Genomic DNA, 20,706 nt, shown 5'->3' with positions numbered 1-20,706 from the left:
AATTGTTGTATTTAAATAAGAATTAGAAATTCGCCATTTGTTATTTTACAGAATATTTAATTTATATATATATATTATGTATTAGTTAGCACAATATACTTTTATTAATTGTTTTGATTAAACCATATTTAAATAATACGCAAATATTATCCTGAAAAAATATGATATTGTTTATTTAAAGCCCGTTTAGGAAATTTTTGGTGACTTCAATTAAATTTCGTGAAATTCACTAAATTCGTCAGTGGAGTTATTTTGCCAAAGTTTATAACCCCTTGGTATTTGTCATTTGGGTCATTTGTAAAACGATTATTGCGTCAACACGTGATGGATATGTGCTCAGGGTCAAGTGACTTCAAAATATTTATTGATATATGATTTTATTTTATGACAAAAAAAAAAGATAGATTTAAATAATTATTTTTTGGCTTATGATATCAAATAGTAATAAAAAAATCACACCTTTTTTACTGCATAGTTTCTTAATTTTCGGATAAATAAAATAATTAATTAATAATTTTCAGAATATTTAATATTCTTCAAATGAATTAAATGACTGGTTAAATTCCAAAATGTGTCATTTGCCTAATGAAATTCATTATAGAATGACTTAAATTTTCCGTTTGGTCAGTAAAGGTCAGCTGCCAATCTGTTTGTATAACCTACCGAAACGCTGCAGATCAACGGGCTAAAAAGATTTGCCATATTAGTTTAGATAATGAATCAACACTAAATACACCTATCCATGTTCCATACTTAAACAGGTTAACATATCGATTATCTTCAAATGTCCTAACTTAGTTGGATCTGAAACATAATCATGCTTGTAGATTTTTAATATTTATATAAATTAAAAAAAAAAATCATTGATGTCTACCTTATATTTTTATTTTTCTTAAAATGACTCCACTTTTTTATTCCAAACTTTCGAATGATCTTTTCTCAATCTTAAATGATGCCGATGACTATAATGTAATTATTAAAGTGGGTGAAAACGAAAATGCAAAAGAATTTCATGCACATTCGGTAATTTTGCGTGCTCGTTCTCCTTATTTTAAAGGTGCTCTTTCTTCATGTTGGATTGAAAAGAAAAACGACATGATATTTTATTCTAAGCCGAACATTGCTCCAAATGTTTTTGACATGATTTTAAGGTGAATGAACTTTTATAATTATTATTATCTTTATTATATTAATTTATTAAAATAATATTATTATACATATAGATATATTTATACTGGTAAACTTGAATTGACCGAACAACCTAGTGAAGACATCCTTGAATTGCTAATTGCATCAGACGAATTGCTCATTGAAGAATTATTCGATTATGTTCAAGTTTACTTAATTAAAGAGCGAAGTGGATGGATTGCAACGCATTTTCATCTTGTTTTCAGTACTGCATTTAAACTTAATAATTGTAATAAATTACAAGATTATTGTTTTGAATCGACCTGTGGATCGTTTAGTACTTCAAATGAATTTCTCTCCCTAGATAAGGATACTATTTACAAAATGCTTGAACGAGATGACATAAAGATTAATGAAGTTACTGCCTGGGAACAGTTAATTAAATGGGGTATTAAACAGACTCCTGGCTTGAGTAATGACAAAGGCAAATGGAATAATGAGGATTGTGAAGCATTAAAGAAAACATTGAGTCAACTTATTCCTCTTATTCGGTTTATTGATATACCTTACGGTCAATTTTTTAAGAAAGTCCGACCTTATAAGGATATTATTCCCAATAATATTCATGAGGATTTTGAAAACTACTATAATTATAAAAGTAATTTACCAAAAATAACAACTTTACCACCTAGAATGAGAAATTTTGATTCAAAGGTTATTAAACAAAAACATGCTAACATTATTATAAGCTGGATTACTAAAAAAGATTTTTATGCATTTCAAGATCCACGTTATGAGTTTTATCTTGATTATCGTGGTAGTATTGATGGTATTAGTAGAAACTCATTTGTAAATAAATGTAAAGGTCCATTAAAAAGATTAGTTTTAATTAAGGTTAAACAATCAGGAAAAATCTTTGGTGGATATAGTTCTATTGGATTTAATTCGATTGGAGATGGATTTCGTGATCTTCAACAATTTTATAATTCATCTGATAACTTTATTTTTTCATTTGAAAATAGTGAAGATACTCAAAATATGAAGATAAGTCGTGTAAAAGATCATAATAAGGCTATATGTTGTGATGGTACTGGATTTAAGTTCGGTCTTGATTCATTATTTATGTATGAAGATCAATATATATGTGCTCGCAATCGTAGTCATGCCTATGAAGATAATTTAAATACGAATGAAATATTTAAAATTGAAGAAATTGAAGTATATAGTATTCATTGTTGGAAATAATAATTGAAGACCATGCAGTGTTCAGCAAATTATTTGAAATGAATTACAAGCCATTTAAGTCATTTGTCAAATGACCAGTCATTTAAATTATTAAATGTTTGAAGGAAGTAGTATTATTAAATAATTTTTTTTTTATTATATTTTTTTTATTACATATTAAATAAATTTCTTTTTATATTTAAATAAGTTTGATTTTTGCAACGCGTAATTATAATTTTTTTTGAACTTATTAATCATAAACTATACAGTATATCTTTGAAACAAAAAAAAAATCGGTAAAATTCATGAATAAAACTTGAACGAAATCACAAAACAATTGTCCTTCGCTTCGCCGGACGTCTATTCACGTGATCGACAACCAATAAAATCGCAAATTTTTTTGCTTCCTGAATTCACAACGGTTCCATTTCCTAGTATTAATTATTAATTATCGGTAGGAATTTCCAAAAAAAATTTTGTACATTACGTGATGACGTGATTACTAATTTGTCAATTTGTCCTATATTTTATGATAAATGATCCAAATGACATAGATAAGAGATTAACATATGTTGAAGAGATTCCGCTATATTATTTATTTGTATTTATGATTTTTGAATATAAAGTTCAAAACTTCAACTTTATCCAAGTAATTCCTAACCCGAAAAGTGGTCAAACGATCAGATCATTGGGTCATCGAACGTCAATGAGTTAAATTTACAATGAAGCTAATTTGTATAAATTATTTAATCCATGCGTATGTATAACTTTTTTTAATTGTACTTTCATTTTAATATTCATTCATAAAATGATTTTATTTTTTTTATTCTAATCTTTCAACAGACTATTAATCTTGTATGATGCTGGCGATTATGATGTTATTATTAAAGCTGGCGAAACAAAAATACAAAACATTTCGTGTATTTTACGTGCTCGTTCTCCTTCTTTCAAAGGTGCTCCTTCAATCTAATTTGATTACATCCGATTACCTTTAATAATCCAAACATTACTTCAAATGGTTTTGACATGACATGACGTTAAAGTAAAGTATATTTTAATTTATTATATTGCTTTATTATAATATATAATTTATATTTACACAGATGAAGTGAAATTGACAGAACAACCATGTGAAGACATTCTTAAACTTTTAATCGTATCTAATGAGCTACTTCTTGAAGAATTAGTTTGAATATTTACGAGATTACTTAGTACTTGATTGATTATAAAAGAAATTTGATTCAAAAAAATTTTGTTCTTGTTCTTAATACTACCCCTCTGATTCTCTCTTATTTTCCTCACTTTCCCTTTGTTTTGTCGTTTTTGGTTATATTATTATATGACAGATGTCATATAATAATATGTATGTAAACTTGCAAGTTGCAAATTTTAAAAGATTTATTGCTTGAAATCATTTTTCTTAACCCAGGGTTATTGATGATTAATAATGATTTGCTAGAACGTTGTTGATTAAAGGAATTGTTGCTTAAGATCATTTAATTAGATAAGAATGTACAATTACTAATCACTTTCACTATTTGATGGAACAATGGAGATTATGAAGCGTTAAAGGAAATGTTATATCGATTTATTCCCTTAATTAATTCCGATTTGTAATGTGCAGTTTACTAATCTCTTAAATTTGCTGCGCCTGTTACGAAATTTTTTGTTGGAAGTGGCGCATGAGGTCAACGATCATCAATATTTATTCCCGTATAAATATTTCATTCAAATTTTTGTGTGTCTTTGTACTTTCATTTTTTTATTTTTCAATTCTTAAAATGACCTCATTTTTTTATTCTAATCTTTCAAAAGATTTTTCCTTAATTTTAAATGAAGCAGATGATTATAATGTTATTATTAAAGTTGGTGAAGAAGAAAATATAAAAGAATTTCGTGCGCATTCAGTAATTTTACGTGCTCGTTCACCTTATTTTAAAGGTGCCCTTTCATCTAATTGGATTACAAAACAAAATGATATGATTTTATTTAATAAAACAAACATTACACCAAATGTTTTTGAATTAATTTTAAAGTAAGAAATAATTTTTCAATTTTTTTTTCCGAAAATTTTTCGAAAAAAAAATAACATTATATTTTTATTTTTATTTTTTTTTAGGTATATTTATATTGGTGAACTTGATTTAACTGAACAATCTGGTGAGGATATACTTGAATTGTTAATTGCATCGGATGAATTACTTATTGATGAATTATTTAATTATGCTCAAGAATGTTTAATTGAAAAAAAAATTGAATGGATTTTAAAAAATATTTATCTTGTTTTACATATTGCATTTAAACTTGTTAATTGTAAGAAATTACAAGATTATTGCCTTGAAATTATTTGTAAAGAAACACATTCATTTATTACTTCAAATGAATTTCTCTCTTTAGATAAAGATATTCTTTATAAAATTCTTGAAAGGGATGAATTACAAATTAAAGAAATTATCGTTTGGGATTATTTAATTAAATGGGGTATTGAACAAACTCCTGGTTTAGGAAATGAAAATACTTTAAATCATTTAATTAAATGGGGTATTGAACGAACTCCCGGTTTAGGAAATGAGAATTGTGATATATCATGGGATCGCTTTATTAAGTGGGGTATTGAACGAACCCCTGTTTCAGGAAATGAGAAATGTGATAGAGAAAAATGGAATAATGATGATTATGAAGCATTAAAGGAAACATTAAAACAATTTATTCCTCTAATCCGATTTGTAGAAATCACTTTTGATGATTTTAATGATAAAATCAAACCATATAAAGATATTATTCCTAATCAAATTTATGAAGAAATTGAAGAATTTTATAATAAAGGTATATTTCCAAAAATAAATACATTACCACCTAGAATAGGAAAATTTGATTCAAAGATTATCAAACCAAAACTTGCAAAAATAATTATTAAATGGATTAATAAAGAAGATTTTTGGATTTCACGTTATAAATTCAATCTTATTTATCGTGGTAGTATAGATGGTATTAGTAATGAAATATTTAAAAATAAATGTAAAGGAAGAGTAGAAAGTTTAGTTTTAATTAAAGTTAAACAAAAAAATAAAATTTTTGGAGGATATAGTAATATTGGATTTAATTCAATTGAAGATAATAATAATAATATTATTATGTCAAGTTTTTATGGTAATGAATTTTCAAAATTTTATTATTCATCAAATAATTTTATTTTTTCATTTGAAAATGATGAAAATAATAATCAAAATATGAAATTAAGTAGAGTAATAAATTATGATAAAGCTATATATGATTTTCATGGAACAGGTTTTGATTTTGGTTTTAATTCATTATTTATGTATAAAGATCAATTATACGCTAATAATGATAATAATAATTATGAAAATAATTTAAATACAAAAGAAGTTTATGATATTGAAGAAATTGAAACATTTATTGTAAATTAAGTGAATTAAGTAAATTAAGTAAATTAAGTATTTTTTATGTTATATAGAAATTTTTTTTTTTATTTAATAAAGAAAAAAAGTCATTAGTTGTACGTATAGTAGAAAATCGGTTAATATTTACTATTCAATAAAATCATATCACATGATTCATCAAATACCAATCTAAATCTGGATTAGGTTCGCTTTTCGTTAAATTTAACATTTAATTTGAGCTCTACACTTCAATAACCATTGATTTGTGAAATTGATTTGTGAAATTATGAATGATTTATACGTTATTTGCATTTAATATTTAATACATCCTACTCGCCATTATTAAAATCTATAATATATACTGACAAATAGTGTTTATTATAAAAATATAAATATTAGTTCAATATATCACAAGCGAAGAAATCATTTTATTCTTCGCCAAACGCTCCATTTTATCCTTCGTAACTAAAATTATTTTTTTTCATCGTTCTTTGATCATATTTGGAAATTATCACATGAAGTGAGCTTAAATTATTTAGCTAATATCCGTTTCTTTGTTAGCGGTTGTGGATGTTAATTATGTTAATTTCAAATCTTTTAATATAATATCAACTAACGATAAAATTCTTACATGCGTTTCGCATTTCGCACATCTTTATTTAATGATTCATTGTTTATAAGGGAATTACTAACCCTTCGTACACTTCGATCAAGCAATAAGTTTTACAGGATTTAGAAATAATGATCTAGAAATTACGAAGTCATCTCAGGTGATTAAATACAACATTTTAACGTCTGGTTAATTTATTCTCAACTTTTTTTTCCAAATAAATGATGTGAAAGATGAATAATATAATTTTAATCCGAAAACAATAAAGAATAAAATGATTCATTATTTAATTTCATTATATCAAATACGCTATATAAATATATTCATATTCAAATACTATAAATACTTTAAAAATATCCCATCACCACTCCAAATTTTTATTCTATTGTTTAAATCTTACAATTGCGATTATATCCTTGTTGTGATATTTTACAATCTTCAGAATTTTTGGGGTACAAAAGTTCAACATATAATAAAGAATTCTTTGGAAGCTCACTAAGTAACTTGTTACTAATATTTAAAATAAATGACAATAATTCATCTTGACCCAGCGTCACTTCTTGACGATGTCCAATATCATCCAAGATACGACTAAAAAGAAACATGATCGTTATCTTATAAAACATCCCTTCAAGATCATATTTATACCAGATACGATAAAAGAATTCTACTATATAATTGAGTTCTTCATCATCTAATTTGTTATATTCTTCCAGTATCTTACAATAATTTTTTATAATCTCATCAGAGATGAATTTCTTTTGGGGCCCATCGGACAATTGTGTCATTCCCTCATAATGATCTAATGTTTCTAAATAAACATGAACAACAGAAAGTAATGCTTTTTGTTCTTTGAAAGTAAGAATTTCTATATTCTTGAGAAGATCAAGGATACGGTTTGTATAAACTTCATTATCATATACATATTTTAATATAGACAGCGCCATTTCGTGATTTGATCCATTAAGTGCATGTTTTATTGTTAATAACATACTTTTTAAGCATTTAAAAGCATATTGTAAAATCCGATTCGAATTCTATATGAACAAAAGAAATCTTTAATACATACTAATTATTTTTTAAAAAAACATGTTAATTCATATATTACCTCCTTTGGTTCGCATTTAAATAATAAGGAAAACGTCCATTCGAACGATTCGACAGTTATAGCAGGAAGTACTTGAGAAATATCAGATATCTTAGATATATTTGACAAGACTCCATCTTTTAAAAATAATGAATTTTCTGAAGTTATCCGTATCCTGAAATTTAAAATATAATCGACTAAATACAAATAATAAGCAATGATCTTATTAATGTCAGGATTATCTAGATTAGCCTCAATTTCTTTTTGGATCGTGATGATGAGTACTATACAATAAATACATAATTTAATAAGTTAGATTGTTTAAATTAATAATTTATTTTATTTATTAAAAAAATACCTTCGAACGCATTGCTTGTAATTATTTTTAATGAAGCTAATTTTATGCATTTCCGAGTTTGATCATCAAGAACCACGCGTCTTTTCTTATTAACATGTTCAGTCTATGATTAAAATAAATAGTCAGGACATTTAGATCGCAAAAAACTATGATCTTAATGATTATAATAATCAAATACTTACCAAGATCCTTTGCCCATTCACAGTTTTTTCTCTCAGTTCTATTGAATCAAATTTTGGAATTTCTTGCCAGGTTTGTCGAATATCTACTGGTTTCTCATAACCTTTTTTTGTATCTACCCATACTTTAGGACAAACCTTAGAAAATTTTTTACGTATTTTATCTTGTCTATTTTTCATTTGTTCCATTAATTTAACCCCTTTTGATGATGCTTCCTATAAATCACATTAATTAGTATTAAATAAAATCAAAATAAATTAAATAATCAAATATAATTGCTTATACCATTTTTGGGTCTATGAATAAATCGTCAGAACTATTATACTCAAGAATATGATAAAAAATCTCTAAGATAAGTGTATGCCAAATAGCCTCATTTTTATCGCTCGCCATAATCATAATGATCTCGAAAAGATTCTCGTTGCAAAATTGAACGATCAAATCAAAATGAGCTTTTAATTTCTCGTTAATGGTAAGATTTCCAGAGCCAGGAGCATCTTTGATCGCCAGGAGATTACGAGAAATTAGAAGCAAAAGATGAATAAACTTCTTATCATCATTATTTCTATCGATCAATTTTAAATGCCATTGTAACATATTATGAATATTACGTATTATTGAAATATTCAATATAAATAAATCCTTATAAGCAGAGTTCATCTTTAGAAACGGTAAATCATTGAGATTTTTACTCATTGGATAAATTTTGGTCATTCGGGTTAACAACTCGACTTTATTTTAAAGAAAGAGGATTTAAATTAATAAAGTTAATAAAATTGAATTAATCAAATGAAATCATAATATAAATATTTTAGTTTTACCGCATATTCGTGAAGTTTCCTTTTGTGAATTATTTTCAAGACGACCGTTTAATAGAATTAGAGGGAACAGTCGAGATTCCATAAACTCTAACTTGTAAAGGGTAATGAAACATTCTTTTTCTTTATAAACTATTTTATTAATTTCTTGAAGTGATAGGATAACATTTATCCCCGGAGTAAAAAGATTATAAGAGCCGCCATCACGCGTAAAGACTTTAGTTGTTCCTCCTAGAAGGCTGACATGTTTGTTTATAATTGAATTCCAATATTCGTATTCGTTCTCATTTTTGACGCGTTGAAAACGTTTTTGTCTTTCTCTTTTACTAAGAGTACCCTTGTTAGCGCTATTAATAAAATTAACGGAGGTTGTTCGTTTCATGTCTATTATGTTAATGTTTAAAGGTTTAAAGTGAAAAAAAAAAAATCATCGTCTTAAATAGACGCGACTTGCCACGTGAACTTAACGTGTAACATGGTTGTTGGATGAACAGGATGAACAGGATGAACATGCGTGACAAAAAATTACATTACAAGATTTTGCCGCAGCAAATTTAGAAATGGATTGGCATTAGTAAAAGATTTATAATAAATATACTTAAAAGTCTACCCGATTTTTTCCTCATCAGTATGTATCGGTTTTTACAGTAATTTCTTTTAATTTTTGATCAAATTATTCGGCAGAAGCAAATTTTTTTTTTTTTAAATAAAAATTCTTTTTTTTAAAAGAAAAGAATAAAAAAAATATTAAAAAATTCTATTTTTTTGGATCCGAATCAGATTCTAAAAATTTGATATGATCTGATCAGAAACTCAGCAGAACAATCAAAGTACCATAAATAGAACTTAAACTTTATCGTTATTACCGAAACGTACAGTACTATTCTTACGAACTAATAAAAACTTTCACATTTGTAACACAATCTTTCGTCGGTATTTATCTGTCATAGTCGTCATAGTCACTTATATATTAATTATTTTATTTTTTTTTTAACCAGTTTTATTAGTCAATATTAATATATAAAAGTACATAGAAAGAACATATAGATAAAATTATTATGAATTAGCTATCTACTAGTGCAGTATTCAATTACTGCTGCAGTTATAAAAGAAAAACCGTTATTAAAATCCTTAAAAAAAACAATACTATCTAAAAAGTCGCACAGAAAGAAGTGACTAAAGAACTAACAAAACTAAAAAAACTAACTACACTGTACTAACACTAAACATCCTTTGAACCTTTTAAATTCGAAAATGAATACCTTCATCTAAATGGTAAATCTTTTTAACACCCTTCATTGAATTTCATGGTTAACTCTACTGCGCCATAACCTTTACAGTGCTACAACTGCTACATCATCGGCGTAGACCATATGAGGCTATGACCTGCCGGAAAATTTTTTTGCCGATCCAAGCCCATCCCAGTTATGCGATCATTTTTTGTATTAATTATCTTGCTTATCTAATTTCTTATTATTTATTACTCCGTAGCAATTAAAATTTAGTTCCAGACGTTCCTTAATATTAAAAATTATACATTTTGGCGAACGAAATTACATTAATTTATTCAAGTGGTACGAAATGTCATTGTTGCCATTGATCATCAAATAATCATCAATATTTATTTTTTAGTGAAACTTTTAAATCTTGTACCCTGCTTTTTCATTTTTTTTTTTCATTCTTAAAAATGACTTCATTTTTCTATTCCAATCTTTCAAAAGATTTTTCCTTAATTTTAAATGATGCTGATGACTATAATGTTATTATTCAAGTTGGTAAAAACAAAAATATAAAAGAATTTCGTGTACACTCAGTAATTTTACGTGCTCGTTCATCTTATTTCAAAGGTGCTCTTTCATCCTCTTGGATTACAAAAAAGAATGACATGATTATATTTAATAAACCAAATATCAAACCAAATGTTTTTGAAATGATTTTAAGGTAAAAATATTTTTATTCCTAAATAATCTAATTTAATTTAATTTTAATTTATTAATAAATTATTTATTTATTCAAAAAAAAATATAAATATATATTGTAAATTATTCTATACTATTAAGATATATTTATACAGGTGAACTTAATTTGGAAGAACAACTAAGTGAAGATATTTTTAGACTTTTAATCGCATCTGATGAGTTGCTTCTTGAAGAATTAGTTTCATTTTTACTAGAATACTTGATCGAACAAAGACAAAATTGGATTAAAAAAAATTTCGTTCTTATCCTTAATATTGTACAGAACCTTGAAAGTTGCAAGATCCTACGGAATCATTGTCTTGAAACCATTTGTTTTGATCCAGAGTTATTAATTTCTTCAGATAGCTTTATCAAACTAGACAAAGATATTCTTTATGACTTGCTTAAGCGAGATGACTTATTGATTAAAGAAATTGTTGCTTGGGATCATTTAATTAAATGGGGTATCGAACAAACTCCTGGTTTAGGAAGTGAGAATTGTGATAGTAATAAATGGAATAATGAAGATTATGAAGCATTAAAGGAAACGTTAAATGAATTTATTCCTCTCATTCGATTTATGGAAATTGATCCTGATGATTTTAATTATAAAATCAGAACATATAAAGATATTATTCCTAATCAAATTTATGAAGAAATTGAAAGTTTTTATTATAAAGATACCAAAGATACTTTACCGACAACATTAAATTTATCACCTAGAATAGGAAAACTTGATTCAAAGATTATCGAACCTAAACTTGCAAAGATAATTATTAATTGGATTGATAAAAAAAATTTCTTTACTTCTTGTTACAAGTTCGACCTTATTTATCGTGGTAGTATTGATGGTATTAGTACTGAATCATTTAAAAATAAATGTAAAGGTCAAGTAGAAAGTTTAGTTTTAATTAAAACAAAACAAACAAATAAAATCTTTGGTGGATATAGTTCTATTGGGTTTCACTCAATCGGAGAAAATGTTCCAAATTTTGACGGTTTTGATAATTCAAAGTATTATTATTCGTCAGATAACTTTATTTTTTCATTTGAAAGCAGTAAAGATACCGAGAATATGAAATTAAGTCGTGTGATAAATTACGATAAAGCTATATACGATTATGATGAAACTGGATTTGATTTTGGGTTTGATTCATTGTTTATGGCACCACTTAATGGATATAAATTATATGCCAATAACAATTCTCATAATTATGGAAATAATTTAAACACAGAAGAAATTTACGGTATTGAAGAAATCGAAACATTTATTATAACTAAAGGATTTATTTAATAAATAAAATTAATATCATCACGTTAATTGTTGTATTTTTAGTGAGTTCATTTAGAAAAGTATTAATATATATGAATTTAATAGAATCATAATGTAGGCCAATAAAGAAGAAAAACAGTTTTGATCAAATCAATTTATTGGTTAAACCTAATTAATATATACATTTAAACAAAATAAGAATACCATTTATTTCATTTTTTTTAGTTTTCATTTTTATTCTTGATAATATTCTTAAGTATTATGATAATAAATGTAAGTGATAGTCAAGTAAAAGTTTCTAATTTTAATTTAAGTTAGAAAATCATTTGGTGTATTTTGATTTTTTTTTGGTTTCGTTTATTCAATAGAGATAATATACTACATGTTATAAATTTGTAACAATTGTCGCCGATTTTATTACTAATTAGATAACTTTGTTTTAATTCTAAGCCGTAAAGTTACTTAATATATAAAGTAATAAATTACGATTATTAAACGCCAATATTTATGACACTTCTCTTAAAAAAAATATCACAATGTCGTGGTATATTGCATTTATTGTTTAAATATATTGAATTGGTTTTACAAAACCATTTGTTTAACTCGTGTGATATTACTACATTTTATAATGAAAAAAATAAGACGCCGGAAACGGTTCAGAAATTGCGATGTATATGTTAAGGGGATTTGTACGGGAAAATATAATTTATCCACTATTTTCATGCACAGTAAAAGTATACTCAATCAAAAAAAAAAAGTTAATATTTCATTTTCTTACATTAACTATTAAGATAAACATATCGCTCATATTCCAAATTCAGAGATGTATTGATAAAGTTCTTTATTATTCTACAAAACCTTCTTATTATTTAGCTTTTTCACTATGTATTATCATGTTCTCCGTAAGTCTGATCTACCCAATTATTGAGTTCAAATATTTTCTGGTTATGCCTAAGTTACAGTAATTTATAGAGCTGTACTTTATCATGTTTCATTATTTCTTATAAAATAATAAAAATATTTAAATTCAATTTTAAAAACTGTAAAATTCCTATTTATACAATAAATCTTAATAATAATAAACTAGATTATCACGAAATTTTTCTGTTAACACAATCTATACTGGTTTTTATGAGTTTTGACCGTTTGAATAATTTTATTGAACACTTGGTAAATACAGTAAATACATATATTTTTTTTAATCGAAATAAGCGTGATCTGGATCTTCTTTATTAAATAATACCGTAGTTATTGAAAATGAACGTAGAAACCCCAGTATTGTATTTAATTTTTTTTAAATAATTTTTATAAGTTCTTCATTTTTATCGATCAATTGATCAATTTCGATTTATTATATTTCTTTTTAATATTAAAAGTGCTAGTGATTATAATCAAAGTTTAGCATCGATTGTGCTAAATGTAATACCCAATCAAATTCCGCTGATTTGACAGTGAATACAATATCATACATTACTTCATTTCGAAAATGGTAAAATTTTTTTACAATTAAATTAATGCTTATTTTATTAATAAGCAATTTATAAGTCGATTCTATTATTTTTCTTAACAGAATAAAGCATCTAATCTTTGTATAAACGGTATAGATGATTATAATAATTTGAATTTTTTTAATTTTAAATCCTTCAAAAAAAAAAAATGATAATAAATCAAAAATTTATATAAATTGAAATTTAAATAGGAGAATACCAACTGATTCTGTAAATTCGAATAGTACTCCTATGATATAAGCTAATCCAGATAACGTTCATCTCAAAAGGTGGACTTGCAGTGGTTCTTGGATCTATCATTGGAACGAGTCTTATTGCTCTCGTCGAGTCGAGTTAGTGTTGCGATCCGTCAATTCGCCAATCCGCGGATTTGTCCGATTCGAAACCACCCCGGAGATAGTCATCTGCTATTTCTGCCGGATCCATCCGTTTGATTAGTATTATTTTATAGTAACGGATCATTATGGTTATCCGGATCATCCGTTATTTACGGATCGGTCATCCGGATCATCCATTTATATAACACTACGTCGAGTAAAAGAATTTTCCTGGTCATACATTAAAATTTTATTATACAGTTTTAAATACTTTAGTAATATTATCAATAGATTCCTAAAATTATGATAAGATTGAACAAAATAAATTTTGATTTTGAATTATCAGATGAGTAAAAAACATTTTATAATGTATTATCATAAACTGAGAAACTGAAACTGAATATTCAATTTAGATCAGTTTTTTGGGAAGGATTATAACGATTTGTTTTTATACAAAATTTCTAGAGCAAATAATATTTTATAAATTCTAAATGTTTATCAAAAATTGTCTGGATCGCTCAAAATTAAGTTTAATTATCATGTTTTTTATTTACAATTGGAATATTCAGTTGTTGAATTGTATAGCACAAGAAAAATTCACAGCAATATTATTTACTTTTGATCTTTCATTAAAAAAGAATTCATACTTTTAGTCAGTGGTTTTGTTAGGACGGGAAAATATGCGTTTTGTATTTTTATATATTTCTTGATATTAAATAAAGATTAATAAAATAATTTCATATAGAATCTGAAAATTTTATCTTGCCATTATTTAAATGTGTATAAAATCTGCTATAAACTAATTATAATTTAAAAGACTTCAAATTGTACCAAATTTATTAATTAAGAAATTTCCATTTTTTAAAATCCTGTATTTGCTTAAATTTTAATAATTTATTTAACCAATAAAATAAAATAAATACATATATAATTTAGATCGTTAAAATTTAAACTCTGTTTATCGTGATTCCCACTAATTTAGCTATAAAAAAAAATTGCCCTTCTAATTAATGAAGAAAAGTAAAAAAAAAATACTATATTTCAAATAATTTAACGATCATGTTGTTAAACAGAGTTTTATATTGTAATGATTAATATAAAAAAAAAACAGTTTTTTTAAAAAAATTAGTAAAATCTAAAATCTATATATACTAATGATACATACAATAGTATTTGTAATATTTGTAACTAGTAACTAACAGTGGTTCAGGAAATGCGCTAAAAGCTTTTACTGTGCTTATTAAATTCGATATTTTGAACCTAAAAAAAAAAATAGAACAATATATCGAATAATATTAATCATCGACCAGCCATAAGAATTAAAACTTGCATCTTAATTAATATTCAATTGAGAAATATCAATTTGTAAAGACTCTATTTAATAAAAAGTTTTATTAATATCTTTAAAGACTGATTTGTGTTTTAAATAATAAAATTATTAAATGATACCTGAAAATTCCTCGCTAATTATATTATTATTTTGTTCATAATAATCGTCAGAATTTTTTGGTACAGGAAGATTATTAAAATCGAGTAATCTACTTGTATAAATAGCTTCTGAATGTGTATTATATGATATTCCTAAATTAGTTGAAGTAAGTATACTGCTACTCGGCGAATTATTGTTTATTTCATCGGCTTCTTTAATTTGTGCTCGTAATTCTATTGTTTGTTCATTGCTAGATTCATATTGCCATCTAAATAAAATATCAATTATTTCTTTTGCTATTGGTCGATTTAATGGATTGGCATCTAAACATCTTTTAATTAAATGCACAATTAATTGTGGTACTTTAATGTTAAATCTTGGTCTAAGTCCTTTACAAATTTTTATTGCTAAATTATTATCATGTTTTAAATCATGATATGGGGTAATCCGGAAATCACTTCATACATTATTATGCCAAAACTATAAATATCACCAGCTTTGGTATAATTTTGTCCCCTTAAAATTTCAGGTGCTATATAAGGTAAAACACCATATATGTTGGTTTTTGCATTTTCTAAATTTGCAGGTTTACATAATCCCAAATCAGTTATAGCAGTTTTATATTTAAACTTTAATATATTCCCAATATGCAAATCTCGATGAATAAATTCCTTTTCATGAATACATTTAAGTCCAACAATAATATTTTGTAAATATTCAAACATTATATCCCAATTAAGCTTATATTCCTTATCTAAATAATTTCGTAAACTTCCATCTTCTGCATAATCTAGAACCATCATATAATTTTTTGTTTTTGGATCCTGAGTTATTCCATAAAATCTAACAATTACATTATTATCTATTTTTACTTTATTATGCAGCATAATCTATGATGTAAATGCAAAAATACAAAATATATTAGTAAAGCAAACAATCTAAGTATTATGATCAAAAAAAAAAAAAATAATTAATTAATCAAATTATACCTCATTCATAAATTCTGATGTAACATTTTTTGAATTATCTAAACTTTTCAGAGCTACAAACATATTTTCATTATATCTTTTCCAATTTTGATTTTCACTATTCCAATTAGTTATAAAACTATCAATCCAAGTTGCCCTAAACACTTTGCCAAAACCACCTTTTGCAATATATTCAATATCATACAATCTATCATAAGGTATCCATTCTAATGCATGTGATATTTCACTATCTTTATGAACTGATTTCTGAGTATCTTGAATAAATTTATCAATATCATTATTACCACTAGTCCAATCCATGAATTTATGTTGAAAGTGTATTGCATAACATATACCTTTACACATTTTACATTTATTATTCAGAACCATCATGTAATTTTTTGTTTCTGGATCTTGCGTTATTCCATAAAATTCATGTTCAATTTTAATCTACAAATGCAATAATATATTAGTAAATAAAATGTTATAATTTTGTTAAGTAATAACTGAAGCTTATTACCTTATTTACGAATCCTAATATAAGATTTTTTGAAGTATTTAAATTCTTCAAAATCACATACATATTATAACATTTTCTTAACCAATTTTGATTTTCACTATTCCAATAAACCATATAACCATCAATCCAATTTGCCCTATACACTTTGCCAAAACCATCTTTTGCAATATATTTAATATCATACAATCTATCATAAGGTATCCATTCTAATGCTTTCTCTACATTATAATGAGCTGATTTCTGAATATCTTGAATAAATTTATCAATATCATTATTACCACTTGTCCAATCCATGAATTTATATTGAAAGTATATTGCATGACATATACCATTGCATGTTTTACATATTTTAAATTTATTATTCAAAACCATCATATAATTTTTTGTTTCTGGATCTTGAGTTATTCCAAAAGATATATTGACCTACAAATACGAATATATTAGTAAAAATTAAAAACTTTAAAATGTTATTGGTATTAAATTTATTATACTGCACCTCATTATTTGTAAATTTTGTAATAATCTTTAAATTATTTAAACCTTTGAGAATTACATCTCTATTTCCATATCTTTTCCAATTTTGATTTTCACTATTCCAATTAGTTATACAACCATCAATCCAATTTGCCCTATACACTTTGCTAAAACCACCCTCTGCAATATATTTAATATCTTCAAATCTACCATAAGGTATCCATTCTAATGCATGTGACATTTCACTATCTTTATGAACTGATAGCTGAGTATTTTGAATAAATTTATCAATATCATTATTACCACTTGTCCAATCTATGAATTTATATTGAAAGTATATTGCATAGCATATACTTTTACATATTTTACATTTATTATTCAGAACCATCATGTAATTTTTTGTTTCTGGATCTTGCGTTATTCCATAAATTTCATGTTCAATTTTAATCTACAAATGTAATAATGTATTAGTAAATAAAATTTTTATAATTTTGTTAAGTAATAACTGAAGTTTATACCTCACCTCATTTACAATTTCTAATATAAGATTTTTTAGAATATTCAAACTCTTCAAAATCACAAACATATTATAACCTTTTCTTTTCCAATCTTGATTTTCACTATTCCAATTAGCCATATAACCATCAATCCAATTTGCCCTATACACTTTGCCAAAACCACCTTCTGCAACATATTTAATATCATCCAATCTACTATAAGGTATCCATTCTAATGCATGTGACATTTCACTATCTTTATGAACTGATAGCTGAGTATCTTGAATAAATTTATCAATATCATTATTACCACTTGTCCAATCTATAAATTTATGTTGAAAGTATATTGCATAACATATACTATTACACATTTTACATTTATTATTCAGAATTATCATGTAATTTTTTGTTTCTGGATCCTGAGTTATTCCATAAATTTCATGTTCAATTTTAGTCTATAAATATAATAATGTATTAGTAAATAAACCATTATAATTTTGTTAAGTAATAACTTAGTTTATACTTCATTTACAATTTCTAATATGAGATTTTTTGGAATATTTAAACTCTTCAAAATTACAAACATATTATAACCTTTTCTTTTCCAATCTTGATTTTTACTATTCCAATTAGCCATATAGCCATCAATCCAATTTGCCCTATACACTTTACCAAAACTACCTTCTGCAACATATTTAAAATTCTCCAATCTATCATAAGGTATCCATTCTAATGCATGTGACATTTCACTATCTTTATGAACTGATAGCTGAGTATCTTGAATAAATTTATCAATATCATTATTACCACTAGTCCAATCTATAAATTTATGTTGAAAGTGTATTATGTTACACATACTGTTGCACTTTTTGCATTCATGGCTCAAAACCATCATATAATTTTTTGTTTCTGGATTCTGAGTTATTCCATAAACCATATTAATCTATAAATGTAATAGTTTATTAGTAAATAAAATGTTTATAATTTTGTTAAGTATACTAACTGAAGGTTATACCTTATTTACAACTTCTAATATAAGATTTTTTTTATTTAAACTCTTCAAAAACACAGATGTATAATCTTTTCTTTTCCAATTTTGATTTTCATTATTCCAATTAATTATATAACCATCAATCCAATATACCTCATATGATACTTTCCCAAAACCATCTTTTGCAAAATATGTAATACCATACAATTTACCATAAGGTATCCATTCTAATGCTTTCTTTATATTGCCATGAGTTGAAAGCTGAGTATCTTGAATAAATTTATCAATATCATTATTACCACTAGTCCAATCTATGAATTTATGTTGAAAATGTATTGCGTAACATATGCCATTACACATTTTACATTTATTATTCAGAACCATCATGTAATTTTCTGTTTCTAGATCCTGAGTTATTCCATAAATTTCATGTTCAAGTTTAATCTACAAATGTAATAATATATTATTAAATAAAATGTTAATAATTTTGTTAAGTAATAACTGAAGTTTATACCTCATTTACAATTTCTAATGTAAGATTCTTTAGAGTATTTAAACTCTTCAAAATCACAAACATATTATAATCTTTTCTTTTCCAATTCTGATTTTCAATATTCCAATAAGTTATATAGCCATCAATCCAATTTGCCCTATACACTTTGCCAAAACCATCTTTTGCAATATATTTAATATCATACAATCTATCATAAGGTATCCATTCTAATGCATGTGATATTTCACTCTCTTTATGAACTGATTTCTGAGTCTCTTGAATAAATTTATCAATATCATTATTACCACTAGTCCAATCTATGAATTTATGTTGAAAGTATATTATGTTACATATACCACTATTACACTTTTTACATTTATTATTTAAAACCATTATATAATTTTTTGTTTCTGGATCTTGAGTTATTCCATAAAATTCACATTCTATTTTAATCTGTAAAAGATAGTAATATTAGTAAAAACCAAAATATTCAAAATTTTAAAATTTTACTAAATAAGTTTATCATACCTTATTTTTAAATTCTTGTGTAAGATTTTTTAAATTATTTAAGCTTACCAGAATTACAAACATATTATAATTTATTCTTTCCCAAATTTGATTTACAACATTCCGATTATTTATATTTCCATCAATCCAATTTGCTCTATATTTTTTGCCAAACTCATTTTTTGCAATATATTTAATATTGTATAATCTATTATGAGGTATCCATTCTAATGCTTTCTTCACATCATTATGAGCTGAAAGCTGAGTATCTTGAATAAATTTATCAATTTCATTATTACCACTAGTCCAATTTCCAAAATTTTGTTGAAAAAGTTTTGCATCACATATATAATTACATTTATCACATATTTTATATTCCTTAACATGTGATGACTTAATTAGCTTTTTGATAACTTTGTTAAAAGGGTACATAACTTTTATAAATTACAAATGAATTTGAATATCTAAGAATAATTTTTTTAACCCTATTAAGTATACGGAATTTTTCGGATGTACATCATTTATTAATGCATTGTGTAACAAAATTTTTACGCCGGATTACCCGGATGACGGATGTTGGTCAATGATCAATCAATGACAACTTAAATCACATTGAGAAATTGCCTATTTTTCTTATTTTTATACTTATTATAATCGTAACTGATAATATAATATAATTTTAATCGTAACTGATAATTTGTTTCATGTACATAGTAATCTTTGTTGTTTAAATATTTTTATTATAATATTTGTTTGCAAAACCATTCGGTTTAACTGTGTGATAGTATTACTACGCTTATAAATGTCCACATCTGGAAAAATAAGATAATTTATGAAATTTATGACGCAATATTTATAAAATTAATAAAAAAAAAAAATTCACAATTCTTTCCTGTCGATCATTAGTCCGAAAATTTCAGGACGAAAAAATAGACAGAAAGAGTTCAAAAGAAGTCTTTTTAGTT

General features: G+C 25.2%; 6 protein-coding genes across 6 annotated transcripts; 4 read left to right on the top strand and 2 right to left on the bottom strand.

The window, feature by feature from the left end:
* Positions 1 to 1,140: 1,140 nt before the first annotated feature.
* On the top strand, positions 1,141 to 2,373 carry OCT59_005943 (uncharacterized protein; the record flags this gene model as incomplete). Its single annotated transcript, XM_025330141.2, has 2 exons — positions 1,141 to 1,151; positions 1,224 to 2,373. The coding sequence occupies 2 exons, from the start codon at positions 1,141 to 1,143 to the stop codon at positions 2,371 to 2,373; spliced, it is 1,161 nt and encodes a 386-aa protein (XP_025183871.2).
* Positions 2,374 to 3,074: 701 nt separating this feature from the next.
* On the top strand, positions 3,075 to 3,544 carry OCT59_005942 (uncharacterized protein; the record flags this gene model as incomplete). The annotated part of the gene is made up of 3 exons (XM_025324878.1): positions 3,075 to 3,109; positions 3,196 to 3,305; positions 3,456 to 3,544. 3 exons carry the CDS (start codon positions 3,075 to 3,077, stop codon positions 3,542 to 3,544), a joined length of 234 nt encoding a protein of 77 aa, XP_025183872.1.
* A 556-nt stretch (positions 3,545 to 4,100) lies between these two features.
* OCT59_005941 (uncharacterized protein) lies at positions 4,101 to 5,780 on the top strand (the record flags this gene model as incomplete). Its single annotated transcript, XM_025324879.2, has 2 exons — positions 4,101 to 4,387; positions 4,472 to 5,780. Exons 1-2 carry the CDS (start codon positions 4,134 to 4,136, stop codon positions 5,778 to 5,780), a joined length of 1,563 nt encoding a protein of 520 aa, XP_025183873.1. The 5' UTR covers positions 4,101 to 4,133.
* Positions 5,781 to 6,623: 843 nt separating this feature from the next.
* OCT59_005940 (uncharacterized protein) lies at positions 6,624 to 9,188 on the bottom strand (the record flags this gene model as incomplete). The annotated part of the gene is made up of 6 exons (XM_025330142.2): positions 6,624 to 7,400; positions 7,472 to 7,734; positions 7,809 to 7,911; positions 7,991 to 8,203; positions 8,274 to 8,719; positions 8,810 to 9,188. The coding sequence occupies 6 exons, from the start codon at positions 9,186 to 9,188 to the stop codon at positions 6,753 to 6,755; spliced, it is 2,052 nt and encodes a 683-aa protein (XP_025183874.1). The 3' UTR covers positions 6,624 to 6,752.
* A 1,305-nt stretch (positions 9,189 to 10,493) lies between these two features.
* On the top strand, positions 10,494 to 12,539 carry OCT59_005939 (uncharacterized protein; the record flags this gene model as incomplete). Its single annotated transcript, XM_025310274.2, has 2 exons — positions 10,494 to 10,747; positions 10,867 to 12,539. 2 exons carry the CDS (start codon positions 10,494 to 10,496, stop codon positions 12,056 to 12,058), a joined length of 1,446 nt encoding a protein of 481 aa, XP_025183875.1. The 3' UTR covers positions 12,059 to 12,539.
* Positions 12,540 to 15,195: 2,656 nt separating this feature from the next.
* Positions 15,196 to 16,091, bottom strand: OCT59_005938 (uncharacterized protein; the record flags this gene model as incomplete). Its single annotated transcript, XM_066140944.1, has 3 exons — positions 15,196 to 15,236; positions 15,312 to 15,622; positions 16,015 to 16,091. The coding sequence occupies 3 exons, from the start codon at positions 16,089 to 16,091 to the stop codon at positions 15,196 to 15,198; spliced, it is 429 nt and encodes a 142-aa protein (XP_065997782.1).
* Between the last annotated feature and the right edge of the window lie 4,615 nt (positions 16,092 to 20,706).

Source organism: Rhizophagus irregularis, chromosome 14 (genome assembly GCF_026210795.1).
Source record: "Rhizophagus irregularis chromosome 14, complete sequence".
Taxonomy (NCBI): Eukaryota; Fungi; Glomeromycota; class Glomeromycetes; order Glomerales; family Glomeraceae; genus Rhizophagus; species Rhizophagus irregularis.
Note: the sequence above shows the minus strand (reverse complement) of the source record. Positions and strands in the feature narration are given on the sequence as shown.